This window comes from Genypterus blacodes, unplaced genomic scaffold (genome assembly GCF_046128005.1).
Source record: "Genypterus blacodes isolate CSIRO-AG114 ecotype Tasmania unplaced genomic scaffold, CSIRO-AGI_Gbla_v1 ptg000111l_1, whole genome shotgun sequence".
NCBI classification, from domain to species: Eukaryota; Metazoa; Chordata; class Actinopteri; order Ophidiiformes; family Ophidiidae; genus Genypterus; species Genypterus blacodes.
In genome coordinates, this window is record NW_027466915.1 from 1,775,243 (window position 1) to 1,790,748 (window position 15,506).

The 15,506-nt window shown below is 41.6% G+C and overlaps 1 protein-coding gene and 4 non-coding genes across 5 annotated transcripts; 1 reads left to right on the plus strand and 4 right to left on the minus strand.

Annotated features, from left to right (window-relative positions):
* Positions 1-1,106: 1,106 nt before the first annotated feature.
* trnad-guc (transfer RNA aspartic acid (anticodon GUC)) lies at positions 1,107-1,178 on the minus strand. The gene has a single exon. It is a non-coding gene; the product is annotated as a tRNA-Asp (tRNA).
* A 439-nt stretch (positions 1,179-1,617) lies between these two features.
* Positions 1,618-1,689, minus strand: trnad-guc (transfer RNA aspartic acid (anticodon GUC)). The gene has a single exon. It is a non-coding gene; the product is annotated as a tRNA-Asp (tRNA).
* Positions 1,690-2,351: 662 nt separating this feature from the next.
* trnad-guc (transfer RNA aspartic acid (anticodon GUC)) lies at positions 2,352-2,423 on the minus strand. Its single transcript has one exon. It is a non-coding gene; the product is annotated as a tRNA-Asp (tRNA).
* Positions 2,424-2,940: 517 nt separating this feature from the next.
* On the minus strand, positions 2,941-3,012 carry trnad-guc (transfer RNA aspartic acid (anticodon GUC)). The gene has a single exon. It is a non-coding gene; the product is annotated as a tRNA-Asp (tRNA).
* A 3,851-nt stretch (positions 3,013-6,863) lies between these two features.
* On the plus strand, positions 6,864-9,152 carry kcnj1b (potassium inwardly rectifying channel subfamily J member 1b). The gene is made up of 2 exons (XM_076161383.1): positions 6,864-6,880; positions 7,831-9,152. Exons 1-2 carry the CDS (start codon positions 6,864-6,866, stop codon positions 8,984-8,986), a joined length of 1,173 nt encoding a protein of 390 aa, XP_076017498.1. The 3' UTR covers positions 8,987-9,152.
* The last annotated feature ends 6,354 nt before the right edge of the window (positions 9,153-15,506 follow it).

Consider the following 15,506-nt stretch of genomic DNA (forward strand, 5'->3'; position numbering starts at 1 on the left):
CGTATTAAGGACCTGTCACAATGCGGACACCATCAGGGAGGAGTTGCTGTGCTCTGCAGCTGGTGTTAAGGAGGCGGCCTGGCTGCTGTTTTTCCTTGAAGGCCATGAAGGTTGCTTTTCACCTGGTTATGTTCACACCTGCATCCACTGGTTTGTTGGTTTTCTTTCTTTGTCAGCAGGGTCCTTTTAAGAAGCTCTGAATCACTTTTTATGAAACTTGATGTCCTGGGCCATGACCCAGGAAAGAATGTAACAATGACACGTACAAAACTTTGAAACGTCCAGAAACATTTTAAAAAGGCTGCTGGCTCAAGATTGACATCTAGTGGGAGAAACTGTTCCTGCGGCACTGAAGCGTATTTATTAGGCTTGTTACGCCCCAAACACAATGTTATGACAGTTGTGCTTAATTATTTAGTATTCAGACAACATGTTACTTATTAGTTTAGGTTTTGATTTATTTAATTCATATTCATAATTATCATGGTGCTAATATGCAATTATATAGTGTGAAGTGTGTATCTGGCCATCTGTTGTAGTTCACTGTATATGTCACCACACATTCTCCTGCGTTCTTCGAGAAGATATTGTGTTTTGATTTTTGATGTTTTAGATGTTTGAGAATTTTAAAATAAGAAAAAACCGAGGGCCGATCAATGTATTGCATACGACGGAAATCATATGCAATACAGTACAGAAGTATTTGAAGACAGGTTCATGCAAACCACATCCTTGATTAGGTTCTATTTATTTGTTTGTGTAGTAGTGGTAGTCATAAAAACATGGGTAAAAGATGCAAACAGGACCCAGGGAGCCAATCGAATCCAGGCCATTCTAGTTGTGAGACAATCCTGATAGCCAATGACAGGATAATAGTAGAACTCTCCCCGTCGGGGAATCGAACCCCGGTCTTCCGCGTGACAGGCAGAGATACTGTCCACTATACCAAAGAGGAGGAATGATGTGTCCCTAGAACAAGATTGCGCGGTGCAAAGCCATACAAACTCCGGTAAAAGATGCAGACTGGACACAGGGAGCCAATACAAACCAGGCCATTCTGGTTGTGAGACAATCCTGATAGCCAATGACGAGATAATAGTAGAACTCTCCCCGTCGGGGAATCGAACCCCGGTCTTCCGCGTGACAAGCGGAGATACTGTCCACTATACTAACGAGGAAGACGGATGCATCCATGAAACCAGAGCACGCCGAGCATAGCCATAAAAACATGGGTAAAAGATGCAAACAGGACACATGGAGCCAATCGAATCCAGGCACTTCCGTGTGACAGGCGGAGATACTGTCCACTATACTAACGAGGAAGACGGATGCATCCATGAAACCAGAGCACGCCGAGCATAGCCATAAAAACATGGGTAAAAGATGCAAACAGGACACATGGAGCCAATCGAATCCAGGCACTTCCGTGTGACAGGCGGAGATACTGTCCACTATACCAAAGAGGAGGAATGATGTGTCCCTAGAACAAGATTGCGCGGTGCAAAGCCATACAAACTTCGGTAAAAGATGCAGACTGGACACAGGGAGCCAATACAAACCAGGCCATCCTGGTTGTGAGACAATCCTGATAGCCAATGACGAGATAATAGTAGAACCCTCCCCGTCGGGGAATCGAACCCCGGTCTTCCGCGTGACAAGCGGAGATACTGTCCACTATACTAACGAGGAAGGAGGATGCCCCTATGAAACCAGAGCATCCATAGCATAGCCATAAAAACATGGGTAAAAGATGCAAACAGGACACGGGGAGCCAATCGAATCCAGGCACTTCCGTGTGACAGGTGGAGATACTGTCCACTATACCAAAGAGGAGGAATGATGTGTCCCTGGAACAAGATTGCGCGGTGCAAAGCCATACAAACTTCGGTAAAAGATGCAAACTGGACACAGGGAACCAATTTAAACCAGGCCATTCTGGTTTTGAGACAATCCTGATAGCCAATGACGGGATAATAGTAGAACCCTCCCCGTCGGGGAATCGAACCCCGGTCTTCTGCGTGACAGGCTGAGATGCTGTCCGCTATACTAACGAGGAAGCCAGATGTGACCCCGAAACCAGAGCACGCGGAGCATAGCCATAAAAACATGGGTAAAAGACGCAAACAGGACACAGGGAGCCAATCGAATCCAGGCACTTCCTTGTGACAGGCGGAGATACTGTCCACTATACCAAAGAGGAGGAATGATGTGTCCCTAGAACAAGATTGCGCGGTGCAAAGCCATACAAACTTCGGTAAAAGATGCAAACAGGACACAGGGAGCCAATCGAATCCAGGCCATTCTGGTTGTGAGACAATCCTGATAGCCAATGACAGGATAATAGTAGAACTCTCCCCGTCGGGGAATCGAACCCCGGTCTTCCGCGTGACAAGCGGAGATACTGTCCACTATACTAACGAGGAAGACGAAGGCACCCATGAAACCAGAGCACGCCGAGCATAGCCGTAAAAACATGGGTAAAAGATGCAAACAGGACACAGGGAGCCAATCGAATCCAGGCACTTCCGTGTGACATGCGGAGATACTGTCCACTATACCAAAGAGGAGGAATGATGTGTCCCTGGAACAAGATTGCGCGGTGCAAAGCCATACAAACTTGGGTAAAAGATGCAAACTGGACACAGGGAACCAATTGAAACTAGGCCATTCTGGTTGTGAGACAATCCTGATAGCCAATGACGGGATAATAGTAGAACCCTCCCCGTCGAGGAATCGAACCCTGGTTTTCCGTGTGACAGGCAGAGATACTGTCCACTATACTAACGAGGAAGGAGGATGTGTCCCTAGAACAAGATTGCGCGGTGCAAAGCCATACAAACTTCGGTAAAGATGCAGACAGGACACAGGGAGCCAATTGAAACCAGGCCATTCTGGTTGTGAGACAATCCTGATAGCCAATGACGGGATAACAGTAGAACTCTCCCTGTCGGGGAATCGAACCCCGGTCTTCCGCGTGACAGGCGGAGATACTGTCCACTATACTAACAAGGAAGCCGGATGTAACCATCAAACCAGAGCACGCGGAGCATAGCCATAAAAACATGGGTAAAAGATGCAAACAGGACACGGGGAGCCAATCAAATCCCAAGATCAACTTAAACCAAACTGAGCCTTCAGGACACAATGACGTAGGGGCATTCTGACGGGTGTTGACATTACAGGGGATAGAAGAAAGAGGCTTTTGAATAAAATAAAAGTATGGTATATTAGTATATTTTTTATTGCTCCCAGGTGTAACAGAGTCCTTCAATCCTTTCATTTTCCACCTCTTCTCCGGGTCTGCAGGTATCATGCTCAGTATTATGGACCTGTCACGATGCGGACACCATCAGGGACAGATTGCTGTGCTCTGCAGCTCGTGTTAAGGAGGCGGCCTGCTCCAGTGATGGCCTGGCTGCTGTTTTCCCTTGAGGGCCCTGAAGGTTGCTTTTCACCTTGTTATATGTTCTCACCTGCATCCACTGATTTGTTGGTTTTCTTTCTTTCTCAGCAGGGTCATTTTAAAAAGCTCTGAATCACTTTTTATGATGAGGCCATGAACCAGGAAAGAATGTAACAATGACAAGTACACAACTTTGACACTTCTGGAAACATTTTAAAAAGGCTGCTAGCTCAGGATTGACATCTAATGGGAGAAACTGTTCCTGCAGCAGTTAGGCGTTTTGATTAGGCTTGAAATGCCCCAAACACAATGGTACTCAGAGTAGACAGTCGTGCTTAATTATTTAGTATTCAGACAACATGTTACTTATTAGTTTAGGTTTTGAGTTATTATATTCATATTCATAATTATCATGGTGCTAATGTGCAACTATACTGTGTGAAGTGTGTATCTGGCCATCTGTTGCAGTTCACTGAATATATTGTGGTCACCACACATTCTCCTGAGTTCTTTGAGAAAATATTGCTGTTTTTTATTTAAATTTTGCATCAACGTCCTGCTGCCATTACACTGTTGTAAGTATTCATCCAGGGCGTTCTGCATTTGTGTTATAGATAGATAGATAGATAGATAGATAGATAGATAGATAGATAGATAGATAGATAGATAGATAGATAGATAGATAGATAGATAGATAAATAGATAGATAGATAGATAGATAGATAGATAGATAGATAGATAGATAGATAGATACATCCATCCATCCATCCATCCATCCATGCACATTATATACATGCACAATACAGTCAATTAGAAACGAATCTGGGACAGTCAATCATATGACACTGAGAGTTTAGACAAGCAATTGTTGAAACCATCACAGTGTATTTATCTTTTTTACTACATTCATCCCTTTCATCCATTCAGCATTTAGATTTCACTTACTTAATAGTATCACTGAACTGATTTTGAACTGATTTCCACGGTTCATTCCCTCACCAAGCTGCTGACCCAGCACCACATCCAGACATAACTTAGTACATATCATATATCTGCCCGTGAGGACATTTCTGACCTGGCAAAATGGAGAATTTCTTGAAAAAAAAAAAAAGAAAGAATTAAAACTACTGCCAGATCCTGTTATGCTGGGTTAATGAGGTGTGTGGTGGTGAAATGATTTAGATGGCAGTTATGTGTTTAGCTTTGATACAGCTTAGCTTAAACACATTTAATTCTGTCAACGCCACCATAACAATGCTTTTACTGTACTCTGTATTTTAGCTCATTTCTCCATAATTTCCAGTCATGTCTTCTATAAAACCCCACTAGATGACCTGAATGCAGCAGATTTCTCTAAGATGATTACTGGTTGGTAAATGGGCATTAAACAGCTTGATAAAATATTGTGTGTTGTCAATACACTCTGAGCAACGTTTGGTCTGATTTATTCAAATTATATGATGCATGTTTGGGATTAAGTTCAGCTGAAAACCATTCTGAATGCTAATATATAAGTAAAAACACTCAGTGGGGTTTTCCTCTCCAATTAAATAAGGTTTTCTGAAGACCCCAGGATTCCACATTCTGTAGTTGTTCACTTATTGAAGCACAATTGCAACAAAAAGATGTATGTAAAATGTAAATGAGGAAAGTGACAAGCAAAGAGCTTCAGCTACATCACAGAGGTGACACAATAATCAAACTACAGTGATTAAACTGCACTTTGTTTCAATTACAGAGGCAAACAGTAATATCAGCATTCACCAAGTAAAACATTGTGAAACAATTCCACAGACAATGAGTGAGGCTGAGTTAATGTCTTTTTTTCATTTAATTTAAACACCAGCAGCCTGTCTGTGGTCCATATCTGTAGGTTGTCGTATTAAGAAACTGCACTGTACTGAAAGGTGGTGTTTGAGTGTTGTCAATAGTTTATTGGCTCAAAATATGACTGAGGACCCCACACGAATAGTACATTAAAATAGAATGCATGAAAATAAATTGAAATAAATTGAAATTACTCAACTTTAGTGGTACATTTCACCTTTTCAGAACTTTAACCACCTATTAAAGCCTATAGTAAAAATACCAAGCGGAAATTACATACACGAATCCATTCATGTACTTCAAAAAGGTACAACGATTAACAATATACCACAACAAATAACCACACTGACCCGTTTCATATTAAACACAAGTAAGGAAGTAACTGAGTTTTTCCCAAAGGAGCTTTCAATATCAAATCAGTTATGTAGATATAAGACACAAGAAGAATCAAGCCACGCTATTCAAATCACAGGATTTGTTTCCCAACCAATCTAATAGAGAAATCATATAGATAGAAATTCTAAGCATATTTGTGATCATTGTTTGATGCTAGAAGTGTGAATAATCTCACAGTAATGACTAAAAGCTTATTCCTTTAAAAAAAAAGAAGAATGATGACTCATTACAATTTGGCCAAGAGCCCAATGATTGATTAAGAGATTAATCTACTTTACACCGTGTGCAGTTCTGTACTCTACCTTGTTATGCAACACATGTACAGCTAGAAGTGGATATTTTTAATATGCGGTTTCTGATGTACCTTTGCATCTAATTAGAGGACAGCGTTACGGCTCTACAGTTCTATAGTTGCCTATGAGATTCCTTTAGGGCCTCTGCAGGGAAATCAATACAACTGTCTGTATGTTGAGCCCTCCCCCTGTTCCCATCATTAACATGGCACTCACAGCAGCTGCAACCATTCATCACGTTGCCAGGCCCTGCTTGATTTAAGACTTTCATCATACTAATGTAACAGGTATGAAAATATGCTATGCAGGTTTTGAAAACTGTCTTTCTGCGACTGGTTGCTGCAGGCAAAATATGGCAGAGACATTGTGTCCCCACTGCTCTTTATTTTGATGCAAATTTTGAAGCAGCCTTGCAGGTTTTAAGGGGGAGGGGGACACGGGGAAATGCAATGGACGGATTTCTTTGTGAGGCCTGACACAAATCCCAAATGTTCTCAGGAGTGAAAACAAAAACAGCATGGTTGCTGCTCAGACCGTGTTGGCCTCTTCAATAGACTTTACCTTCTGCTGCACCAGAACACTAAAGGCTCGCTGCCTAAACTGTGCTTCCAGAATATTCAACTCTTAGAGGCCCCTCCTTGTACTGTTCACAGTCTGCTGCATGGTTTATACTGGCCAGAATCTCAGCCGACCATGAGTCCGGCGCTGGTGGAACTTTAGGTAGTTTTTTGGGGGGCTTTGGTCAGGTGCTGCTGAGGAACTGACGCCCATGGGAGATCTCTGGCTGGCTCTTCTGTTTGTATGAAGCCAGTGTACACGGTGGCATGTGGCTGGGATTAGGAAATTTCACTGTGGATTAAAATCTTTCCAACGCCTCCATGGCCACCAGCAAAAAGAAAGGAGCCTGAAGTTCCAGCAGAGATCCAGTGATCCACTTTGGGCCCATGGTCTCACTTAGCAGGTATGTGGAATTTACTGTACATATTTAATACTTCACTAACAGAACCAAGGTTTTATATCAAGTACTTTGGTATGTGAAGCCTTTTCTTTTGAGCTGTTTTCACAGTGTTATTAACTTCTGAATGCAGCTGATTCTGATGCACAAATATAAATGTGAGGATCTTCACACAAGGATACACAAACTAATCTTTCTGAAACTATTAAATACCTTGATGGGCATCTTTTTTTTGCCTCTGTATACCTCAGCAGCGTCATTGTATAACAGAATAACACACAGAAAACCCAGAGACAAAAGCTTTATTAGGCAGAACATGAGAAGTAATAAACATTTACATATGAGCAAAATCTATTACGATCAGGGTGAATGAGTTAAAGTTACTGTATTTCTGTGCTCACTAAATATTAACAGGAGTTACTACAACAACAACAACAACAACAACAACAACAACAACTCCCAGAAAGCCTGAATGTAAAAGGAAAAAGGAAACCTTGGCAAAAAGAGATATTTGGTCTCCTCACACAATATATAGGAATAGGAACAAAAGAAATAATAAATAAGAGAGGAAATAATACAGCAAAACATGATACATACATAAACATACATAAATAAATGCAGGATAATTGTATGTAAAATAATAACTGACCCGCTCTTGTTTTTCCCATGTCCATACACATGCAGGTCAGATGTAGATTGTGAATTGTTTGTAGGTGTGAATAGGCGTGTGATTGTGATTGTGTGTGTCTGTATGGATCAGTCCTATGAGGGGTCAGGCTGCGCTGAGGACTGCTAGGCCAAAGCCCCCATTGGACTTCTCAGCAATATAGATGTAGACGATAGATGTGGGCCAAATACAATATGAAAATAATACACACATGCCTGATGTCTGTGCAGCCTCTCAGCATAGTTACACTCTTCACCTTTACATTGATCTACCTGATCTACTCCTCCAGCTCCAGGATGATCCAGCTGCTCCAGGGTCACATCCAGCCAGCTGGGCACCGAACACACAAAAGCCGCTTGGTCACCAAAGACGGCCGCTGCAACATCGAGTTCGGCAACATAGAGTATGGCAATCACTTTGCTTACCTGCTCGACTTCTGGACCACCTTTGTAGAGATCCGCTGGCGTTTTGTCCTCCTCCTGTTTGTGGCCTCCTTCACAGGGAGCTGGTTCATATTCAGCCTGCTGTGGTACTGGATTGCAAAAACAAACGGGGATCTGGCGGGACAGAACCACACAGATGGACACGTCCAGTGTATAGACAATGTCAATGGCCTTACAGCAGCTTTCCTCTACTCCTTGGAGACCCAGACCACCATTGGGTATGGTGGGCGAGCACTGACTGGACACTGTGCCGGCACGGTGGCTCTTATCGTTGTCCAGTCTCTCATTGGAGTTTTCATCAACTGTTTCATGTGTGGGGTCATTCTGGCCAAGATTTCATCACCCAAGAAAAGGGCAAAGACAGTAACCTTCAGTGACACGGCCGTCATCTGCTTGAAGAAAGGCAGCTTGTGTCTCTTGATCAGAGTGGCCAACCTTCGAAAGACCTTATTGATTGGCAGTCAGATCTATGGAAAGCTTCTTAGGACCACAACCACACCAGATGGAGAAACCATAATTCTGGATCAGGTGGATATTGAATTTGTGGTTGACACTGGCAAGGATAACTTGTTTTTTGTTTGTCCTCTGACCCTTTACCATGTGATCAACAAATCAAGCCCGTTCTACGAGCTATCCATTGACACCCTTCCCCAGCAAGACTTTGAGTTGGTGGTCTTCTTGGACGGGACGGCCGAGTCCACCAGCTCCTCCTGCCAGGTCCGAACCTCCTATGTCCCACAGGAGATTCAATGGGGATACAGTTTCCTTCCCATCATCTCCCGCACCAAGACAGGGAAATACAGAGTGGACTTCTCAAACTTTTCCAAGAGCATCCAGGTCACCACTCCTCACTGTGCCCAATGCTTCGAGATGGATGGCGACCACAGAAACTACAACAGCCACAACGAGCAGAATCACAACACGCAGGAGAAGCTGGGGATTGATAACCCGGGGTTCCAGGTGATTGATATTCACGACTCGGTGGACATTACAAAAATGTGAGAGTTTGGATGAAAGTCTAGATGACTGAAAGTTCTTTTTTCTTTATTTGAACTATAATCACCCCTTTTGCGCAAATTCAACAAGGCCTATCGAGTGGAACATTCAAAAACAGGACAATGTTTAGATACCAGTGCCTGTTGAGCTCTTTAACGTCGTCACAATAAAAGCACCATTATTAATAGTAACATTGTGGAGGTAATGGGAGGAAGAGGAGGGAGGAAGAGGGACTGAGGGTTTGACGGTTAGAAAATGAAAAGGGGTAAATACTTGATGGCACAGTGGGTACCTCTTGAGAGGATTAGAGCCTGAGCCTGTTCTAATGAAACCTTTTGCCTTATAAGGGCATAACAGCATTTTCATTTTCTCATATTAATGTAACACTAACTGTATTATGTGTTGTCTTTTGCTGACAAATCCTTCATGTCTCCATAATTAGGAACTGTTAATATAGTTGCGCTCCATTTGCCTTAACTGTGACTCAGACTACATTTGGTAGATCGAATTGTTACTCGTTCTCAGGGGGAAAAATGGCCTTAGTTGGAATAAAGGCTTTCTTCCACAATTCCCTGGAATATTGTTCATTCTTTATGGTATATTTAGCTTTTTTACTCCACACTGAATATGCAATATGTGACTAGTATGCATCCTTTATTGCACTCATTCGTTAACCATCAACCGTCCATTGCCCACAACTAATTTTATTGCTGTTTTTGCTGTTTATGGTTAATTTTTGAAAAAGGGCCTATAAAAGAAAGAGGCCTGTATTTGCCTGTTTGGTATTAATCAGCGATATGTAACGCTTCACGACTTCTCATACACAAATCACTGAAGCATAACAAATAAGTAAATTGGAAAATAATTGTTTAGCATTTGATGTGAGACACTGAATCATTGAATTGAGCAGTAACCACATAGGTTACAAAATGTTCAAATAAGTGAGTGTTTACATTTTCTCCTTTCTACACTTCTTGCCCACAAACGAATAAAATTTGAGGTTGATGTCGTGACAAAAATAGTAAAACTCAAAATAACACGCTATTTAAAACACCAAACAACATCAGCTTTGAACAACATCCTCAGCTTCACAAAGGTGAACATGTTTGCCAGGCACTAAGGTTTTGGATTACATGAAATAAGATTATAAAGTACTGTGGCATTTTCCCGTAAGGTTTAAACTGAGTAAGGAGTAAACTCACACTAAATGACACAGTTACACAAACGCTTATGGAGCCACATAATGTACAGAGCACCGTACACACCACCCCACCACACCAGGATTGTTCCTTTACCTATAACAACTACAGCCTCCATGACTCTATATCCCTACTAATATCCAATTAGGCATTAAATGACTTAGTGATACTAAAATGTTCAGTTCTTTTCAGTTTGTATAATTTCTGATCACGATGGCTGTTGTGTAATTCTAACTGGTAAACTATACAACACACCAGTTATCTTAGCAAGCCCAAACAGGGACGAATCAATCTGACATTACTGGATCTCAATGCTTGGAGATGTCTTGAGTCTGTGCCTGCATAGGTTCAGAAGCAGAATAGTGTAGTATCAGAAACAGCTGGGTGGCCTGTGGGTTGGCGGAATTCTGTGTTTGATTATTGTAGCAACAAGAATAAAGGTTGAGACACTATTGAAGCTCCAGGCTGTAATGCAGCTGTGCATAATTTTTGCCCAAATCATTGTATTGGTGTTTTGTATAGTTCTTATTTGCAGTAATTCAAATTCCAGTTCAGTTTGCTGTTAAAAGCTTGCTGATGCAGTGCCGTATTCTGTGTGCATTTCCTACATAAATGCATTACATGCAGTAACACCAGGCCACTAGAGAGCAACAGAGTGCTGCTATGATTTATTTTCAGACAGCATTGAGTATAAACAATTAATTCAGCCGTAAATAGTTTTTAACTGCCCCAGTTCTGCCAGCAAGCTTCCTTTCATCTAATACTCAAAGACTGGTGATCGTCTCCACTGATGCCTTCAGTCTACAAAGAGCAGCTGACAGCACAATCAATGTACCAGCACACACACACACGCACACACACTCATACACTGCTTCTTTTTTACAGCGATAGATTGAAGGTTGCTTGTTGTAGAAGTGCCTCATGTTGATCCATCAGACGACACGAGTGAAGTTTCTGTCTGCAGGGCCGATGGTTCATTTCATTTAGATTTACCGAGCAAGTGTACCTGGGTTTTTTGTCTGCCTAGCAATGAATAAAGTGTTAAAGAGGGATGGCACACAGTCCTTCTGACAGGCTATAGAGAAACAAGGACACGCAGAGACAAAGGTGCAGCACTTTAACTTCATCTGATTGAGGCAAGAAAAAGCTCCCTGAAAGGAGTCCAACCTGATCCAGCGTGTGATGGAGATAGGAAGCTGCAACACACGCACACAAACACACACAAGCATACACACACACACACACATACACACAAAGATACGTTTTTCCAATCCCAAACCGCAGTCGTACAGATGCTTACATTTACAGCTGAGCTTTGTCAGAGTCATAGTGCAATAGAGCATGTGCACATTCTGTAATGCTTTTATTTATGTATACATTCATTTAATACCATATTCAAATGAGGTCATTTCACCTCAGGCATGTTTTCTTTGGTGGGTCCCAGCTCGGATGTGGGTCATTAAAGTGTAACAGAAGCTGATATTTTCATGGTACAAAACATAATTTGGTCAAAATATGTCTATAAGGCCCTTTTCATGTGAGGTCAAAGGTCATTGTTCACTTGTTCTAGTGTCACGCTGGTTAGGTCAGTGTTTGTAAGTGTAAGTGTGTAATATGTGTGTATATTGTGACAGAGTTAATTAGTGGAGTGGAGCCATATTCATACAGAACAGCAGGAGCAGCACCGTGAAGGCTCAGCATGTGGAGTGAAAACGATCTATTGTCTTAAAGGATAAGGAGGATTTGTAGCAATGTCATTTTAGTTTGCATTATTTTCAAATTTCATTTCATCTTTCAATTTAGTTTTATGACTTTTAGAATGTATTTAGTTTTAGCTTAAACTATTTAAAAGACTTGAAGAAAATGCAGCATAAGACTGATTATGAATAATGGCAAAGCCTTAAATGACTTTGACTCCAAAAATCCAACCAACAGATTTAAATTTCAATAAATTTTCAATTTTATTTATTTAGGTTAGTTTTTGGAATGTGTTATTTTGAGTTCATTTTTTTCTTCTCATTTTTAATTTTTGTCTTTTATGAAATATTTTTTGGGAGTGCTCCACTGCTGCTTTTGCTTGCTGTGAGTTTTCATAATGTGTGGACGGCATCTAACACACAGGCCATAAGTCTGACATACTGTATGTGCTCCTGCCAATGTCATCGCTTTCAGCTGCAGTGCTTTGACTCAAGCTCACAACAAACTCTGACACTGACAACGCTGTGGCCCCTGATCTGAGCTGAGCTGCAGGCCTTGTAAACGCACCCTGCTACAGTTGGGGCTTCTAGTAGGGCGTACCATGTTTCCCTGATAACTACTTGAATGGTAGTTTTAACAGCTTTTCTATTCTGTCAGCACAAAGTAGGATTTCCGGCAAACCAATTATTAATTCAATCAAACACAAATTTCAAAACTTTGCTTCCTCTTCCCCTCAACTAATGTGGGATCTGCATATGTTCACGACACCACTAAGAGGGATTTATCACTGCATCCTGGATCTAAGGGATCAAACTAACTCATAAATCAGGGCCACTTGGGAGGTTGAGCTTGGACTCCAACTCGAGATGGAGCGGTGGGAGATTAGTGCAAACTACACACTGTTTCATCCTGTACTCGCCTCGCACTCATCCACTTCTCCAAATCGAGTCTGACATCTACCCAGAGGTAGAGGACAAATGTGATAGTTTGAACCCAAACACCCAGGTTACACAGCTACTGGTCTGGTTACTAAACACAATGTCCACCATATCGGGAGCGCAGTTTCAACCTTCCCGTCATATTGCCATCATCGGGACTCCACTCACCTCGTATCATCTAAACATTACGCAACAAGAAATGTTCTCCTTGTGTTTGCGTGGGTGCTACCACCTCCAAACACATGCAGGTGAATTGGAAACTCTATATTGTCCTTACGCGTGAATGGGAGTGTGACTGAGGTGTCTTGTCTGTATGTGTTTGCCCTGTGATAGGCTGGCGACCTCTATCCTGCCTCTCACCCTATGAGCGCTGGGATAGGCACCAGCAACCCCCACAGCCTTATGGAGAATGAATGAATAAACAGTAGATGTGCATCTTGCCACACTGCAGCTCCCGTTTCTAAATGTTTGCAGCTGTTTGCATTATTATTTATTGTTTATGATATGATTCATAGCAGAAAGTCTTTACTGTACATAAATGCAATACGTACATGTTCAATCATAGTCAACTAGATTATTTTTACAGTTGTATTTGCAATTTCAGAGACAAAGCAGTATTTGAGGATGTATCTCTACATAACATGATCTGATTAAATGCTTCAAGAGTCACATTTAAAAGCTGAATTGCATTACTATATTGTGATTTTCTGATGATCACACATATTTCACCCAAAGCTCATATTGCTGTTTAAGCATGTGGATAATGATGCAAGTGGATGCAAGTGTGCCAGGTTTGATCATATATTAATTAATCAAGATGGGGGGAAAAACACACAAACCAGTACATTCATGAGCAGTTTAGAGTTTCTCCCCTGAGTCACATGTCTATGAAATGTGAAGGCAGGAAGCCCACGTGCACATGAGATCAACATGCCCACTCTACACAAGGAACCATAGCTGAAATCTGAGCTGGGGACGTCTCTGTGTGAAGCAACTGTGCTGCTGAGCCAATGATGAACCATTTAAAGAGTAAATAGTCTAATTCATTTAGGGTCTAATGTATCTCTGGCAGGTGATACATGTTCATTCACTCTGCAGACATTTTGACCTGCTCTATTTCCCATCACACTTCACGGAATTGTGCGACAAGAGATGTTTTTGTTATAGTTGTGTTAACTTTGTACAAATCTGTATTATGTTATACCAATTCTACATCTCAGAGATTATTGGTTGCGAATGACTAAACACAAACTTGACATTTGATCATTTCAGAATATTGATATGTTATCTGGATTGTGATTTTTTATTTTGGGACTTGCATTAAAAAGCATTTATTAGTGAGGGGAGGGATGAGGTGAGGCGAAGGTTCCACAAACACCAACATTTCATTTCGTTCTAGAGTTGTGACAGAGATCTGCTTACAATGTGTGTGTGTGTGTGTGTGTGTGTGTGTGTGTGTGTGTGTGTGTGTGTGTGTGTGTGTGTGTGTGGCCAATGTGCACTGGTGTACAAATCATATTTAATGTCTACATGGGCTGGGCTGCTGCTTGTTTTCAATGTAACCAAATTATCCCCAAAAGAGCTTTGAGCAGCCATGGGTTACTATGAGTGAAGGACAAAGCTTTCGTCCTCGACAAAGTGAAAACATTATGTGTAAACTGCTGCACAGCCCTTCTTGAAATGGCTTTCGTGGGAGGTTCTGGACTGGCAGTGACAGCGCTCATAGCCGCACACATCTTTTAAATCCAGTTCTGCCAAAACCAAGAGACACACCACACACCCACAACATGCATGGATGCTTGTATCTGTAAATCAGGATGGTGACACTGTGTGTATCTAAACCAGCTGGTCAGCTGCAAGAAAAATGTTAATTATATTTACAGTCTAACACAAAGTCCACCGCATAGCTTCTTAACCAAAGCATAGGGGAAGCTTGAGTGAGCATGGCATAACTTTACATATATCACTTAGTGCAAAATGTGATTTATGATTGCAAAGCAGCCTTTAAATCAGATGCATTTAGATAGATTTAAAATTAGATAGACCACAAAGATGCAAATCAGTTACTTACTTTTCTATAATATTATGAGTAGCAGCTACATTTGGGAGCTATGACTTTCTCTCCCAATCTGTCCAGTTTCTGCTGTAAACCAGTTGAGTCTGCGGTGATTAAGGGAAGAAAACGTACACTCTAATGGTGAGTGTCAATTTGTGTTACTTTCACAAGTTGTCTTCACATCAAAGGAATCAGACATGTGTGTGACCTCTTCCCTTTACTCTGCTGTAAACATTATCATACGCTCAAGGGATGTTTTCAGTCCTGTTTTCCTGTTTATGACTCTGTTTAGTGTGGATCCTGACATGACAGAACCAACATGTGGCCGAATCACATTTTCTGAGAAGTCCTGAATGATGAAGAGTCCTTGGATGTACATGGCACAGATCCCAGTATGATCATGTTCACCTAAACAGATGCACTGAGTCGGGTTCATAAAGTTGATAGATGAATACTTGACGATAAGAGCAATACCAGCTGAATGCAACGAGCAGTTCCAGCCAAACTTGAAGGCCACCTGCAAATTCTGGCCTGTGTTAGCAATATGTTGTACAAACCCAAACAACCCAGCCAGGCAAAATCAGTGTTTGTAATCAACATTAATGCTCAGATCACTATGAGTATTAAAAGTCAAA